The sequence below is a fragment of the Oncorhynchus tshawytscha genome, unplaced genomic scaffold (assembly GCF_018296145.1).
Source record: "Oncorhynchus tshawytscha isolate Ot180627B unplaced genomic scaffold, Otsh_v2.0 Un_scaffold_10343_pilon_pilon, whole genome shotgun sequence".
In the NCBI taxonomy this organism is placed as follows: domain Eukaryota; kingdom Metazoa; phylum Chordata; class Actinopteri; order Salmoniformes; family Salmonidae; genus Oncorhynchus; species Oncorhynchus tshawytscha.
Genome location: NW_024609784.1, coordinates 282,994 through 297,910, shown reverse-complemented (window position 1 = coordinate 297,910; position 14,917 = coordinate 282,994). Strand labels below are relative to the sequence as shown.

The following is a 14,917-nucleotide window of genomic DNA, read 5'->3' as shown; positions in this document are numbered from 1 at the left end:
TGACTATCTTTCAGAACCTATTTTTCTGTGCAACATTGATATTCCCAAACCAGCATGTCAAGTAGTAGGACAGAATGCTCTCAATGAATGCTTTATAAAAGAGAACCATGATGGTTAGATCAACATTAGAAAAGTACAATTTCCATAGGAAATACAGTCTCTGTTGGCCTTTCTTCAAAATAACGTCAGTACACTGATCCCAGGACAGCTTGTTGTCAGTGACTAGCCCAAGGTATTTGTACTCCTCCACTATTTCAATGGGCTCACATTTGTCAGCGATGGTGTGTGAATAGGCGTGTTCCTTCAAAAGTCAATCACCAAGTCCATTGTTTTTTTAGGTATTTAATTTTAGATGGGATGACTCACACCAAACATTAAAATCATTCAGAGCCGGTCCGTGCTCTGTCTTATCCCTTTCAAGTAGACCGACCGAAGTGTCGTCAGCATATTTGATCAGGTGGCGCCCTGGGAACTGGCTCCGGCAGCTGTCTGTGTACAGTATGAATAGTACTGGTGAAAGAACAGTGCCCTGGGGGGTTCCAACTGAAGGAGTGCACACCTCAGAGAGTGTGTTGCCAACTCCTACCTGCTGAGACCTATCAGTTAGGAATTTGGTGATCCATGTGAATAGCATAGCATCAAATCTGAAGTCTCCTCTCAGTCTGTCTGCAAGAAACCAATGGATTGATTGTGTTAAATGCTGAGGAGAAATCTGTGAACATGATACGTACATGGGTTTCACTGCCCTCCAAATGCACGTACACCAGATGAAAGAGCTAGAGGTTGGCATCCTCTGTTCCTCTCTCTGACCAGCATGCAAATTGGAGGGTGTCAAGAAGGTGTCTGGTGGTGTTGATGATGTATGCCTTAATCTTTTCAAGAGATTTAATCAAGAGAGAGGTAAGAGGTCTGGAGTCATTACTAAGGTCTGTAGTCATTTGATGCAGATGGATGAGAGGTTTTTGAGATAGGTCTAACAATAGATGGCATTTCCAATGTATCCAGGGACCGCTAGAAGAAGAGCAGAAGACACTGCAGAAGATAACGCGTGGAACAGTGTTTCAAGACACAACCACTTATGTTATCAGGCCCGGGCTCTTTCATGTTCCAGTGCTTTTGAACACTGGTATGACTTCCTCATTGATGACAAGGGCGCTCTCGGTTGCCATGACATCCTCCTTCACACAGGCAGGGGGAGCGGGGCCGCCCCCTGCTTCAAAGCGGGTGAAGAACTTGTTGAGTTCATTGGCTGTAGAGAGTCACACCCTCTCATCTGGGGGGGATCGATATGTTGCCTCCCTTTGAAGGGGGCATTTGCCATATTCTTAATGCCCATCCTGGCACACTCCCTGTGACATTATCTGTTGCACCTTGTCCTTGTACTGGAGAGTCTCCCTGTGACATTATCTGTTGCACCTTATCCTTGTACTGGAGTCTACTGGAGTCTCCCTGTAACATTATCTGTTGCACCTTATCCTTGTACTGGAGTCTCCCTGTGATATTATCTGTTGCACCTTATCCTTGTACAGGCATCTCACCTTTTTAATCTCTTTCTTCATCTCTCTCTGTACCTCTTTTCTTGCGGTGCATTTCCTGAGGCAAACACATATTTCTTGTTAAGCACCAACAATTAGTTCACTGCTCAATGCAAATGCACAAAGAAAGACTCATCTGGGTCTAAACTTCAAATTCCAAAGTGTCAAGTCAACATAAGTCTGCAAGGTAATGCTCTTATTTATGCTTCTCTCTTAATATTTGCTATGTTGTGACTATTAAGAAATGTACATTGTTTAAAGGTGACAGGCAAAAGTTGTTTAACAGATAAATAATAATTAATATTGATAATTAATAATTAATAAGATAATTAATATTGAATTTCATTTATTTCGCTAAAAACCTATACAGTGAGATGTACATTGTATTCCCAGAGGAGAGCACTTAATAGCATTAAAACATTTAGCTAATTTATATATTTTTCTCATGGTAATTGACATAAATTAAGCTCTGTGAACTCTGTGAAACTGTTAATTGAATTTCAAGTTCACAAGTTAACTTTGGATGAATTTCAGTCATATGAGCTGAAATTTAAAAAAACAATGAATTGAGGGTGATTGCTCTTACAACCAAAAAAACAGTCTTCTAATCAGACCCATGTTCAAATTTGGGGTATTTCAATCACTTTCAAAGACATTTCGAAGAAAGTATTTACTTGAAAATACAAGTAGTTGAATATTGGAATGTTTTTGGAAATACACTTGGAAAGCATTTTTCTGCATTTGAAAATATTGAAATGTAAAAATATTTAAATACTCTATGCATTTGAACCGACTTTCTGTTTGTTCCTTGGGTATTTGGAAGAATGTGTTTGGATACAATATTTGAAAATAGTTCAGATAGTAGGCTATTTGTAGGAAATGTTGAGGTAGCGGATTTTGACCACATAATACTCATATTCACACAAGATCAGTATTTCAAATATAAATACTCATGTATTTGTACCCAGTTCTGCTCCTGGTAATTCCATACATTTCAATGTAATATTTAGTTCCCAAAGTGTCACAGTACTCTATGAGGAACTGACATTTGTTTGAATTGAGATATTACTCATTTGAACTAACCATGAACATGTAAATATAATGGTATAATGTTTCATTCTTTGAATCTGTGCTATTGTCTAAAATGTAGGTTCAGGTCTCTCACTCTTTCTCTCTCTCGCTCTATCATATTTTAAACAACTTGTAGAAAATACACTTTATGACACTGTCATAAAGAATTATGACCATCCTGTCACTTTACTTGGACTAAGAAAATACACTTTGACACTCAAGAAGCATTATGACATCATAATCACATCAGCCAGACAGGCCAATCACATACATGCCCTTATACCAGTCATCTGTCAAAAAGAGTGTCTTGTCCTGCTTCTGCTCTTGCATTCATCCCAGTCATCAGAAACAGAGCATTGGGGTAAGTGCATGTCTGACATCATTTTGTGCGCGATTACAATGATAATTTAATATGGTAAAAAAAAAAAAAAAAATGTTGACACATAGGCTATGGTGTAATGGAATGTTTTGCCTTGTGTGGTCAGTTTTGTGGGTTTTGAAACTCGTATGTGTCATAACCACCCATAAAATATAATAATATATGTCACAACAGGTCTAAACATATGTAACAGTATTATGAGCATATTATGACAAGTTATGTCAGCTGTTATGACAATGAATGACATGGTTATGACCGTGTCATAATGTGTTATGACACTAAGTGTGAAGTAAAGTGTTACCGCATATTCATATATTTCCCCTTTCTGTAATACACGATTTCCAGTGTTTTGTTTGTGATATGAGTTGATGGTCACTAGCCTCGACGCGGTATGTTATGGATTAAACTCACATCTGTTGATAGTGTTTGATGCCAGACTGGAGATACAAGGACCGAGGACACACTGATTATTATTGTATTGTCTGAACACTGTGATTCTGTAGCAATGTCACTTGTTTGGACTTCCCACTTGCCTCTGGGACTGATGTTTACAGAACAGTTGTCTGCTGATTAGGATATAAGGCCAGTTAGACATTTTCTCTGGTTCTGTGCTGGAAGTATCTCCCTGTTGCAACTTGTAGTAAACTGAATAGATTTTTTTATTGCCTTTATTGATGACTTCTGTTTGGTTCACCTGTAAATTCTTCTTACGAGTACCATCCACTTATTACTCCTCTACTTTTCTCATCAGCACTTCAATTCCACCACTCAAATGACAGCCCAGTCTTCAAAGACAGTGCTGTCCCTGGACTCTGAGGCAGTGTTCTCACTCAAAGATGGCATCAACTTTAAGAAGAGCCCAGATGATGGCAAGTGCTACATCATATACAAAGAAAATGGAGAGCTGAAGGCCTGCAAGAACCAATGCAAACACCAAGGAGGCCTGTTCATCAAAGACATAGAGGACTTAGATGGAAGGTTAGTAGACTTAAAGGGGAAGTTCAGGACTTTACAACTAAAGATAGTTGGAGTTAGTAGTGGCTGTTTAGAGAACACCGAACCTTGGATCACAGTTTCTCCTGGCCCATAGACTACTTTCAGGCTGAGGAACCATTTAACATCAAGTGGTAAAATCCTGAACTTCTTCCTTAATACCGAGGCTTAGATAAAACATATCTATTCCATGGGACTGAAAGGTTTTTCTGATGCAGGACGGTCCGATGTACAAAACACTACTGGAAGCTGAACGTCTCAACTATGCAGTATGTGAACCCTCCTGACAGCTTCACACAGGATGAGCTGGGTAAGTTGAGCTGCCATATTCTCAACCTGAAAGGTTATTGAATGGCATTTTAAGTCTCTTTGCCATTTTAGGTCATATGAAACGGTATGTCTAATCTTTTGTGTTCTCTGACAACTTGTGTATATTTGTACACATTGTGTGATACTGATCATTAAATCAAATGTTATGTCACATGCTTCGTAAACAACAGATGTAGACTAACAGTGAAATGCTTACTTACGGGCCTTCCCAACAATGCAGAGAGAAAAAAATAATAACACAAGGAATAAATCCACAGAGTAACGATAACTAGGCTATATAACGTTACACAAGGTACCAGTATCGAGTAGATGTGCAGGGGTATGAGGTAGATAAGTTCATATAGGTGAGAAAGTGACTAGGTAACAGGATAGATAATAAACAGTAACAGCAGCGTATGTGATGAGTCAAGAGTTAGTCCAAAAAGGGTCAATGCAGATAGTTAGCCAAGCTACCTGGACTAACTGTTTAGCAGTCTTATGACTTGGAGGTAGAAGCTGTTCAGCGTCCCGTGGGTTGAGTGCCCAGCTCCAGCTGTCCATTCCTTTGGCCATCTAAAAATGACATGAGGAACACAATGTAAATAATAAGTCAGATGTTTAATATGTCTATGTGTACAGTTGAAGTCGGAGGTTTACATCCACTTAGAGTGGAGTCATTAGAACTTGTTTTTCAACCATCCACAAATTTCTTGTTAACAAACTATAGTTTTAGCAAGTTAATTAGGACATCTACCTTGTGCATGGCATATGTAATCTTTCCAACAATTGTTTACAGACAGATTATTTCACTTATAATTCACTGTATCACAATTCCAGTGGGTGCACCTGTGGATGTATTTCAAGGCCTACCTTCAAACTCAGTGCCTTGTTGCTTGACATCATGGGAAAATCAAAAGAAATCAGCCAAGAACTCAAAAAACGTTTTATAGACCTCCACAAGTCTGGTTCATCCTTGGGAGCAATTTCCTAACGCCTGAAGGTACCACGTTCATCTGTACAAATAATAGTACGCAAGTATAAACACCATGGGACCATGCAGCCGTCATACTGCTCAGGAAAATGATCTATATCCACAGTAAAACGAGTCCTATATCAACATAACCTGAAAGGCTGCTCGCCAAGGAAGACGCCACTGCCATAAAGCCAGACTACGGTTTGCAACTGCACATGGGGACAAAATATCTTACTTTTTGGAGACATGTCCTCTTGTCTGTTGACACAAAAATAGAACTGTTTGGCCATAATGACCATCGTTATGTTTGGAGGAAAAAGGGGGAGGCTTGCAAGCCGAAGAACACCATCCCAACCGTGAAGCACGGGTGGCAGCATCAAGTTGTGTGGGTGTGTTGCTGCAGGAGAGACTGGTGCACTTCACAAATAGATGGCATCATGAGGGAGGACAATTATGTGGATATATTGAAGCTACATCTCAAGACATCAGTCAGGAAGTTAAAGCTTGGTCGCAAATGGGTCTTGCAAATGGACAATGACCCCAAGCATACTTCCAAAGTTGTGGCAAAATGGCTTAAGGACAACAAAGTTAAGGTATTTGAGTGGCCATCACAAAGCCCTGACCTCAATCCTATAGAAAATGTGTGGGCAGAACTGAAAAAGCGTGTGCGAGCAAGGAGGCCTACAAACCTGACTCAGTTACACCAACTGTGTCAGGAGAAATGGGCCAAAATTCACCCAACTTATTGTGGGAAGCTTGTGGAAGGCTATCCCGAAACGTTTGACCCAAGTTAAACCATTTAAAGGCAATGCTACCAAATACTAATTGAGTGTATGTCACGATCGTCGTTGTAATCGTACTCAGACCAAAGCGCAGTGTGGAATCGGTTCGACATCTTTTAATTATCAGAGAACCGAACAAAAAAACAATAAAGAATAAACAACACGTGAGGCTCAAGCAGTGCTCACAGGCAACTACACAGAAACAAGATCCCACAAAACACATTGGGGAAATGGCTGCTTAAATATGATCCCCAATCAGAGACAACGATAAACAGCTGCCTCTGATTGGGAACCATACCAGGCCAACATAGAAAAACACTACCTAGATTACCCACCCTAGTCACACCCCGACCTAACCAACATAGAGAATAAAAAGGCTCTCTATGGTCAGGGTGTGACAGTGTATGTAAACTTCTGACCCACTGGGAATGTGACGAAAGAAATAAAAGCCAAAATAAATAATTCTCTCTACTATTATTCTGACATTTCACATTCTTAAAATAAAGTGGTGATCCTAACTGACCTAAAACAGAGAATATTTACTGGGATTAAATGGCAGGAATTGTGAAAAACTGAGTTTAAATGTATTTGGCTAAAGTGTATGTAAACTTCTGACTTCAACTTAAGATAATCAAATAAATGTAATTAATTAGATTATTTATCGGAAGAGTTTTGACTTTGGCTTGATTTTGCTAACGCAGATGTCGTGATGACAGACGAGGGTGGTCTTCAGCTCGTGGAGGTGATCGTCTGGGACCCCTGGTTGGCAGACCCACAGGATCCACAGGAACTGCAGGAGGGAGAGGTGACTGTGAGTACAGCTCGTCACACACACCCACGGCTGGACAGATCTGAGGCCTTTCCCAGTGGGCAAAACTGGTTGCAATTACATTATGACATCTTACATGACATCATGGTCAGGATGTATACTGGTTGTATAAAGACCTTTTTGTTAAGGTCAGAAAAACATGTCTTGATCTGGTTGTGATCTTGGTCTCGTCATGAAAAAGATGTCTTCACCAGGCTGGTTGAAACTAATCTGGAACACATTCCCATGTTGCTTAGTTACACATTTGTGACAAGAACACAAACACTAGCTATGATCCAAGGCTAGTTAGTAATTACCCGGAGTGAATCAAATATGAGCCTTAAAATGATAACCGAGAGTTGTGTGTCTACACAATCTTCTACTCATTTTGATCTCATCACCACTTTTATAATGTGAGATCTGAGGGTGTGTTCTCACCTGAAAGGCTGCAGTGCCAAACTTAAGCCTGGGACACATAAGGGAGATGGGCCAAGGTTGAAATATCACCAACCGCCATCCAAGATTCTAGATGACGTATCGGGATAGACCTCCGATCACAGCCGTGCCCAACAACAGTGCAGGACACATTGCTGGGACTCTGAGTGACAGTTGGTCACAGATGACTTTTTGACCATCTCCCCTGTGTTCATTTAAATTCCAGAGACACAGAAATGACAGTCCCAACACCGACACCTCTGAGATTTTCCCCATATGGCCGACAGGCTATTTATGTCAATGTGATTGGTCAACCGCGCCGCACGCAAATCTAAAAAGATAGCACGTCAGGCGACAAGATTCTCCGCTCCAAACTCAACCTTCATGTTCCTCCAGGTGACCTACCTTACCCATGCATGTATGGAGCTCCAGCTAGGGGGGAAGAAGATGATATTCGATCCCTGGCTGACGGGTCCGGCCTTCGCCAGGGGCTGGTGGCTGCTCCATGAGCCACCTGCTGACTCCATGGAGAGGCTGTGCATGGCCGACCTCATCTACATCAGCCACATGCACTCCGACCACCTCAGGTATTCAGAGATGGTACCTGTACGAAGTATGGTACAGGTATGTAGAGATGGTACCTGTATGGTACAGGTATGTAGAGATGGTACAGGTATGTAGAGATGGTACCAGTATGGTACAGGTATGTAGAGATGGTACCAGTATGGTACAGGTATGTAGAGATGGTGCCTGTATGGTACAGGTATGTAGAGACGGTGCCTGTATGGTACAGGTATGTAGAGACGGTGCCTGCATGGAGTATGGTACAGGTATGTACAGATGATGCCTGTATGGAGTATGGTACAGATATGTAGAGATGGTACCTGTATGGAGTATGGTACAGGAATGTAGAGATGGTACCTGTATGGAGTATGTTACAGGTATGTAGAGATGGTACCTGTATGGTACAGGCATGTAGAGATGGTACAGGTATGGAGTATGGTACAGGCATGTAGAGATGGTACCTGTATGGTGTATGGTACAGGCATGTAGAGATGGTACCTGTATGGAGTATGGTACAGGCATGTAGAGATGGTACCTGTATGGAGTATGGTACAGGAATGTAGAGATGGTACCTGTATGGTACAGGCATGTGGAGATGGTATCTGTATGGTACAGGCATGTAGAGATGGTACCTGTATGGTACAGGCTTGTAGAGATGGTATCTGTATGGTGTATGGTACAGGCATGTAGAGATGGTACCTGTATGGAGTATGGTACAGATATGTAGAGATGGTGCCTGTACTGTACAGGTATGTAGAGATGGTGCCTACATGGAGTATGGTACAGGTATGTAGAGATGATGCCTGTATGGAGTATGGTACAGGAATGTAGAGATGGTACCTGTATGGAGTATGTTACAGGTATGTAGAGATGGTACCTGTATGGTACAGGCATGTAGAGATGGTATATGGGAGTATGGTACAGGAATGTAGAGATGGTACCTGTATGGAGTATGTTACAGGTATGTAGAGATGGTACCTGTATGGTACAGGCATGTAGAGATGGTACCTGTATGGAGTATGGTACAGGCATGTAGAGATGGTACCTGTATGGAGTATGGTACAGGCATGTAGAGATGGTACCTGTATGGAGTATGGTACAGGAATGTAGAGATGGTACCTGTATGGTACAGGCATGTAGAGATGGTACCGGTATGGAGTATGGTACAGATATGTAGAGATGGTATATGTATGGAGTATGGTACAGGTATGTAGAGATGGTACCTGTATTGAGTACGGTACTGATATGTAGAGATGGTACCTGTATGGAGTATGGTACAGATATGTAGAGATGGTATCTGTATGGAGTATGGTACAGGTATGTAGAGATGGTACCTGTATGGAGTATGGTACAGGTATGTAGAGATGGTACCTGTATGGAGTATGGTACAGGCATGTAGAGATGGTACCTGTATGGAACATGTATGTAGAGATGGTACAGGTATGTAGAGATGGTACCTGTATGGAGTATGGTACTGGCATGTAGAGATGGTACCTGTATGGAGTATGGTATAGATATGTAGAGATGGTACCTGTATGGAGTATGGTACAGGCATGTAGAGATGGTATCTGTATGGAGTATGGTACAGGCATGTAGAGATGGTATCTGTATGGAGTATGGTATAGATATGTAGAGATGGTACCTGTATGGTACAGGCATGTAGAGATGGTATCTGTATGGAGTATGGTACAGGCATGTAGAGATGGTATCTGTATGGAGTATGGTACAGATATGTAGAGATGGTATCTGTATGGAGTATGGTACAGGTATGTATAGATGGTATCTGTATGGAGTATGGTATAGATATGTAGAGATGGTATCTGTATGGAGTATGGTACAGGAATGTAGAGATGGTACCTGTATGGAGTATGGTACTGATATGTAGAGATGGTACCTGTATGGTACAGGCATGTAGAGATGGTACCTGTATGGAGTATGGTACAGGCATGTAGAGATGGTACCTGTATGGTGTATGGTACAGGCATGTAGAGATGGTACAGGCATGTAGAGATGGTACCTGTATGGAGTATGGTACAGGCATGTAGAGATGGTACCTGTATGGAGTATGGTACAGGAATGTAGAGATGGTACCTGTATGGTACAGGCATGTGGAGATGGTATCTGTATGGAACAGGCATGTAGAGATGGTACCTGTATGGTACAGGCATGTAGAGATGGTATCTGTATGGTGTATGGTACAGGCATGTAGAGATGGTACCTGTATGGTACAGGTATGTAGAGATGGTACCTGAGGAGTATGGTACCTGTAGAGATGGTACAGGTATGTATGGTACAGGCATGTAGAGATGGTATCCTGTATGGAGTATGGTACAGGCATGTAGAGATGGTACCTGTATGGAGTATGGTACAGGCATGTAGAGATGGTACCTGTATGGAGTATGGTACAGGCATGTAGAGATGGTACCTGTATGGAGTATGGTACAGATATGTAGAGATGGTATCTGTATGGAGTATGGTACAGGTATGTAGAGATGGTACCTGTATTGAGTACGGTACTGATATGTAGAGATGGTACCTGTATGGAGTATGGTACAGATATGTAGAGATGGTATCTGTATGGAGTATGGTACAGGTATGTAGAGATGGTACCTGTATGGTACAGGTATGTAGAGATGGTACAGGTATGTAGAGATGGTACCTGTATGGAGTATGGTACAGGCATGTAGAGATGGTACCTGTATGGAGTATGGTACAGGCATGTAGAGATGGTACCTGTATGGAGTATGGTACAGGCATGTAGAGATGGTATCTGTATGGAGTATGGTACAGGCATGTAGAGATGGTATCTGTATGGAGTATGGTATAGATATGTAGAGATGGTACCTGTATGGTACAGGCATGTAGAGATGGTATCTGTATGGAGTATGGTACAGGCATGTAGAGATGGTATCTGTATGGAGTATGGTACAGGTATGTATAGATGGTATCTGTATGGAGTATGGTATAGATATGTAGAGATGGTATCTGTATGGAGTATGGTACAGATATGTAGAGATGGTATCTGTATGGAGTATGGTACAGGAATGTAGAGATGGTACCTGTATGGAGTATGGTACTGATATGTAGAGATGGTACCTGTATGGAGTATGGTACAGATATGTAGAGATGGTATCTGTATGGAGTATGGTACAGGTATGTATAGATGGTACCTGTATGGAGTATGGTACAGGTATGATAGATGGTACCTCTATGGTACAGGTATGTAGAGATGGTACCTGTATGGTACAGGCATGTAGAGATGGTACCTGTATGGAGTATGGTACAGGTATGTAGAGATGGTACCTGTATGGAGTATGGTACAGGCATGTAGAGATGGTATCTGTATGGAGTATGGTACAGGTATGTAGAGATGGTACCTGTATGGAGTATGGTACAGGCATGTAGAGATGGTATCTGTATGGAGTATGGTATAGATATGTAGAGATGGTACCTGTATGGTACAGGCATGTAGAGATGGTATCTGTATGGAGTATGGTATAGATATGTAGAGATGGTACCTGTATGGAGTATGGTACAGGCATGTAGAGATGGTATCTGTATGGAGTATGGTACAGGCATGTAGAGATGGTATCTGTATGGAGTATGGTACAGGCATGTAGAGATGGTATCTGTATGGAGTATGGTATAGATATGTAGAGATGGTATCTGTATGGAGTATGGTACAGGTATGTATAGATGGTATCTGTATGGAGTATGGTATAGATATGTAGAGATGGTATCTGTATGGAGTATGGTATAGATATGTAGAGATGGTATCTGTATGGAGTATTGTACAGGAATGTAGAGATGGTACCTGTATGGAGTATGGTACTGATATGTAGAGATGGTACCTGTATGGTACAGGCATGTAGAGATGGTACAGGTATGGAGTATGGTACAGATATGTAGAGATGGTACCTGTATGGAGTATGGTACAGATATGTAGAGATGGTATCTGTATGGAGTATGGTACAGGCATGTAGAGATGGTATCTGTATGGTACAGGCATGTAGAGATGGTACCTGTATGGAGTATGGTACAGGCATGTAGAGATGGTATCTGTATGGAGTATGGTACAGGCATGTAGAGATGGTATCTGTATGGAGTATGGTACAGGTATGTAGAGATGGTACAGGTATGTAGAGATATGGTACAGGCATGTAGAGATGGTACCTGTATGGAGTATGGTACAGGCATGTAGAGATGGTACCTGTATGGTACAGGCATGTAGAGATGGTACCTGTATGGAGTATGGTACAGGCATGTAGAGATGGTACCTGTAGGTATATAGGCATGAGAGATATCTGTTTGGTACAGGCATGTAGAGATGGTACCTGTATGGTGGTACAGGCATGTAGAGATGGTACCTGTATGGTACAGGAATGTAGAGATGGTACCTGTATGGTACAGGCATGTAGAGATGGTACCTGTATGGCAGGCATGTAGAGATGGTACCTGTATGGAGTATGGTACAGGCATGTAGAGATGGTACCTGTATGGTCAGGCATGTAGAGATGGTATCTGTATGGTACAGGCATGTAGAGATGGTACCTGTATGGTACAGGCATGTAGAGATGGTATCTGTATGGTGTATGGTACAGGCATGTAGAGATGGTACCTGTATGGTACAGGCATGTAGAGATGGTATCTGTATGGTACAGGCATGTAGAGATGGTACCTGTATGGTACAGGTATGTAGAGATGGTACCTGTATGGTACAGGTATGTAGAGATGGTACAGGTATGTAGAGATGGTACCTGTATGGAGTATGGTACAGGCATGTAGAGATGGTACCTGTATGGCGTATGGTACAGGCATGTAGAGATGGTACCTGTATGGTACCTGTATGGAGTATGGTACAGGCATGTAGAGATGGTACCTGTATGGAGTATGGTACAGGCATGTAGAGATGGTACCTGTATGGAGTATGGTACAGGTATGTAGAGATGGTACCTGTATGGAGTATGGTACAGGCATGTAGAGATGGTATCTGTATGGAGTATGGTACAGGCATGTAGAGATGGTATCTGTATGGAGTATGGTACAGGTATGTAGAGATGGTATCTGTATGGAGTATGGTACAGATATGTAGAGATGGTATCTGTATGGAGTATGGTACAGGTATGTAGAGATGGTACCTGTATGGAGTATGGTACAGATATGTAGAGATGGTATCTGTATGGAGTATGGTACAGGTATGTAGAGATGGTATCTGTATGGAGTATGGTACAGGCATGTAGAGATGGTACCTGTATGGAGTATGGTACAGGCATGTAGAGATGGTACCTGTATGGTACAGGTATGTAGAGATGGTACCTGTATGGAGTATGGTACAGGCATGTAGAGATGGTATCTGTATGGAGTATGGTACCGGCATGTAGAGATGGTATCTGTATGGAGTATGGTACAGGCATGTAGAGATGGTATCTGTATGGTACAGGCATGTAGAGATGGTACCTGTATGGAGTATGGTACAGGCATGTAGAGATGGTATCTGTATGGAGTATGGTACAGGCATGTAGAGATGGTATCTGTATGGAGTATGGTACAGGTATGTAGAGATGGTACAGGTATGTAGAGATGGTACAGGCATGTAGAGATGGTATCTGTATGGAGTATGGTACAGGCATGTAGAGATGGTACCTGTATGGTACAGGCATGTAGAGATGGTACCTGTATGGAGTATGGTACAGGCATGTAGAGATGGTACAGGTATATAGAGATGGTATCTGTTTGGTACAGGCATGTAGAGATGGTACCTGTATGGTGCAGGCATGTAGAGATGGTACCTGTATGGTACAGGAATGTAGAGATGGTACCTGTATGGTACAGGCATGTAGAGATGGTACCTGTATGGTACAGGCATGTAGAGATGGTACCTGTATGGAGTATGGTACAGGCATGTAGAGATGGTACCTGTATGGTACAGGCATGTAGAGATGGTATCTGTATGGTACAGGCATGTAGAGATGGTACCTGTATGGTACAGGCATGTAGAGATGGTATCTGTATGGTGTATGGTACAGGCATGTAGAGATGGTACCTGTATGGTACAGGCATGTAGAGATGGTATCTGTATGGTACAGGCATGTAGAGATGGTACCTGTATGGTACAGGCATGTAGAGATGGTACCTGTATGGTACAGGTATGTAGAGATGGTACAGGTATGTAGAGATGGTACCTGTATGGAGTATGGTACAGGCATGTAGAGATGGTACCTGTATGGAGTATGGTACAGGCATGTAGAGATGGTACGTGTTTGTAGAGATGGTACAGGTATGTAGAGATGGTACCTGTATGGAGTATGGTACTGGAATGTAGAGATGGTACCTGTATGGAGTATGGTACAGGCATGTAGAGATGGTATCTGTATGGAGTATGGTACAGGCATGTAGAGATGGTACCTGTATGGAGTATGGTACAGGCATGTAGAGATGGTATCTGTATGGAGTATGGTACAGGCATGTAGAGATGGTATCTGTATGGTATCTGTATGGAGTATGGTACAGGCATGTAGAGATGGTATCTGTATGGAGTATGGTACAGGCATGTAGAGATGGTATCTGTATGGAGTATGGTACAGGTATGTAGAGATGGTACCTGTATGGAGTATGGTACAGGCATGTAGAGATGGTATCTGTATGGAGTATGGTACCGGCATGTAGAGATGGTATCTGTATGGAGTATGGTACAGGCATGTAGAGATGGTATCTGTTTGGTACAGGCATGTAGAGATGGTACCTGTATGGTACAGGCATGTAGAGATGGTACCTGTATGGAGTATGGTACAGGTATGTAGAGATGGTACCTGTATGGAGTATGGTACAGATATGTAGAGATGGTATCTGTATGGAGTATGGTACAGGCATGTAGAGATGGTATCTGTATGGTACAGGCATGTAGAGATGGTACCTGTATGGAGTATGGTACAGGCATGTAGAGATGGTATCTGTATGGAGTATGGTACAGGCATGTAGAGATGGTATCTGTATGGAGTATGGTACAGGTATGTAGAGATGGTACCTGTATGGTACAGGCATGTAGAGATGGTATCTGTATGGAGTATG

The 14,917-nt window shown here is 42.0% G+C and overlaps 1 protein-coding gene across 3 annotated transcripts in view; it reads left to right on the top strand.

Moving 5' to 3' along the window:
- Nucleotides 1-716: 716 nt before the first annotated feature.
- cmah (cytidine monophospho-N-acetylneuraminic acid hydroxylase) overlaps nucleotides 717-14,917 on the top strand; it is a 36,874-nt gene continuing 22,673 nt past the window's right edge. Inside the window, exons 1-5 of one of the 3 annotated variants that reach the window (XM_042318057.1) lie at nucleotides 717-900; nucleotides 3,737-3,963; nucleotides 4,197-4,288; nucleotides 6,744-6,853; nucleotides 7,682-7,872. In XM_042318057.1, coding sequence (XP_042173991.1) covers nucleotides 856-900; nucleotides 3,737-3,963; nucleotides 4,197-4,288; nucleotides 6,744-6,853; nucleotides 7,682-7,872 — 665 coding nt within the window. In that variant the 5' untranslated portion in view covers nucleotides 717-855. Of the gene's footprint in view, nucleotides 901-1,631; nucleotides 1,723-2,916; nucleotides 2,968-3,736; nucleotides 3,964-4,196; nucleotides 4,289-6,743; nucleotides 6,854-7,681; nucleotides 7,873-14,917 lie in introns of those variants that run through there. The other 2 variants (XM_042318060.1, XM_042318059.1) reach the window with 2 other exon arrangements.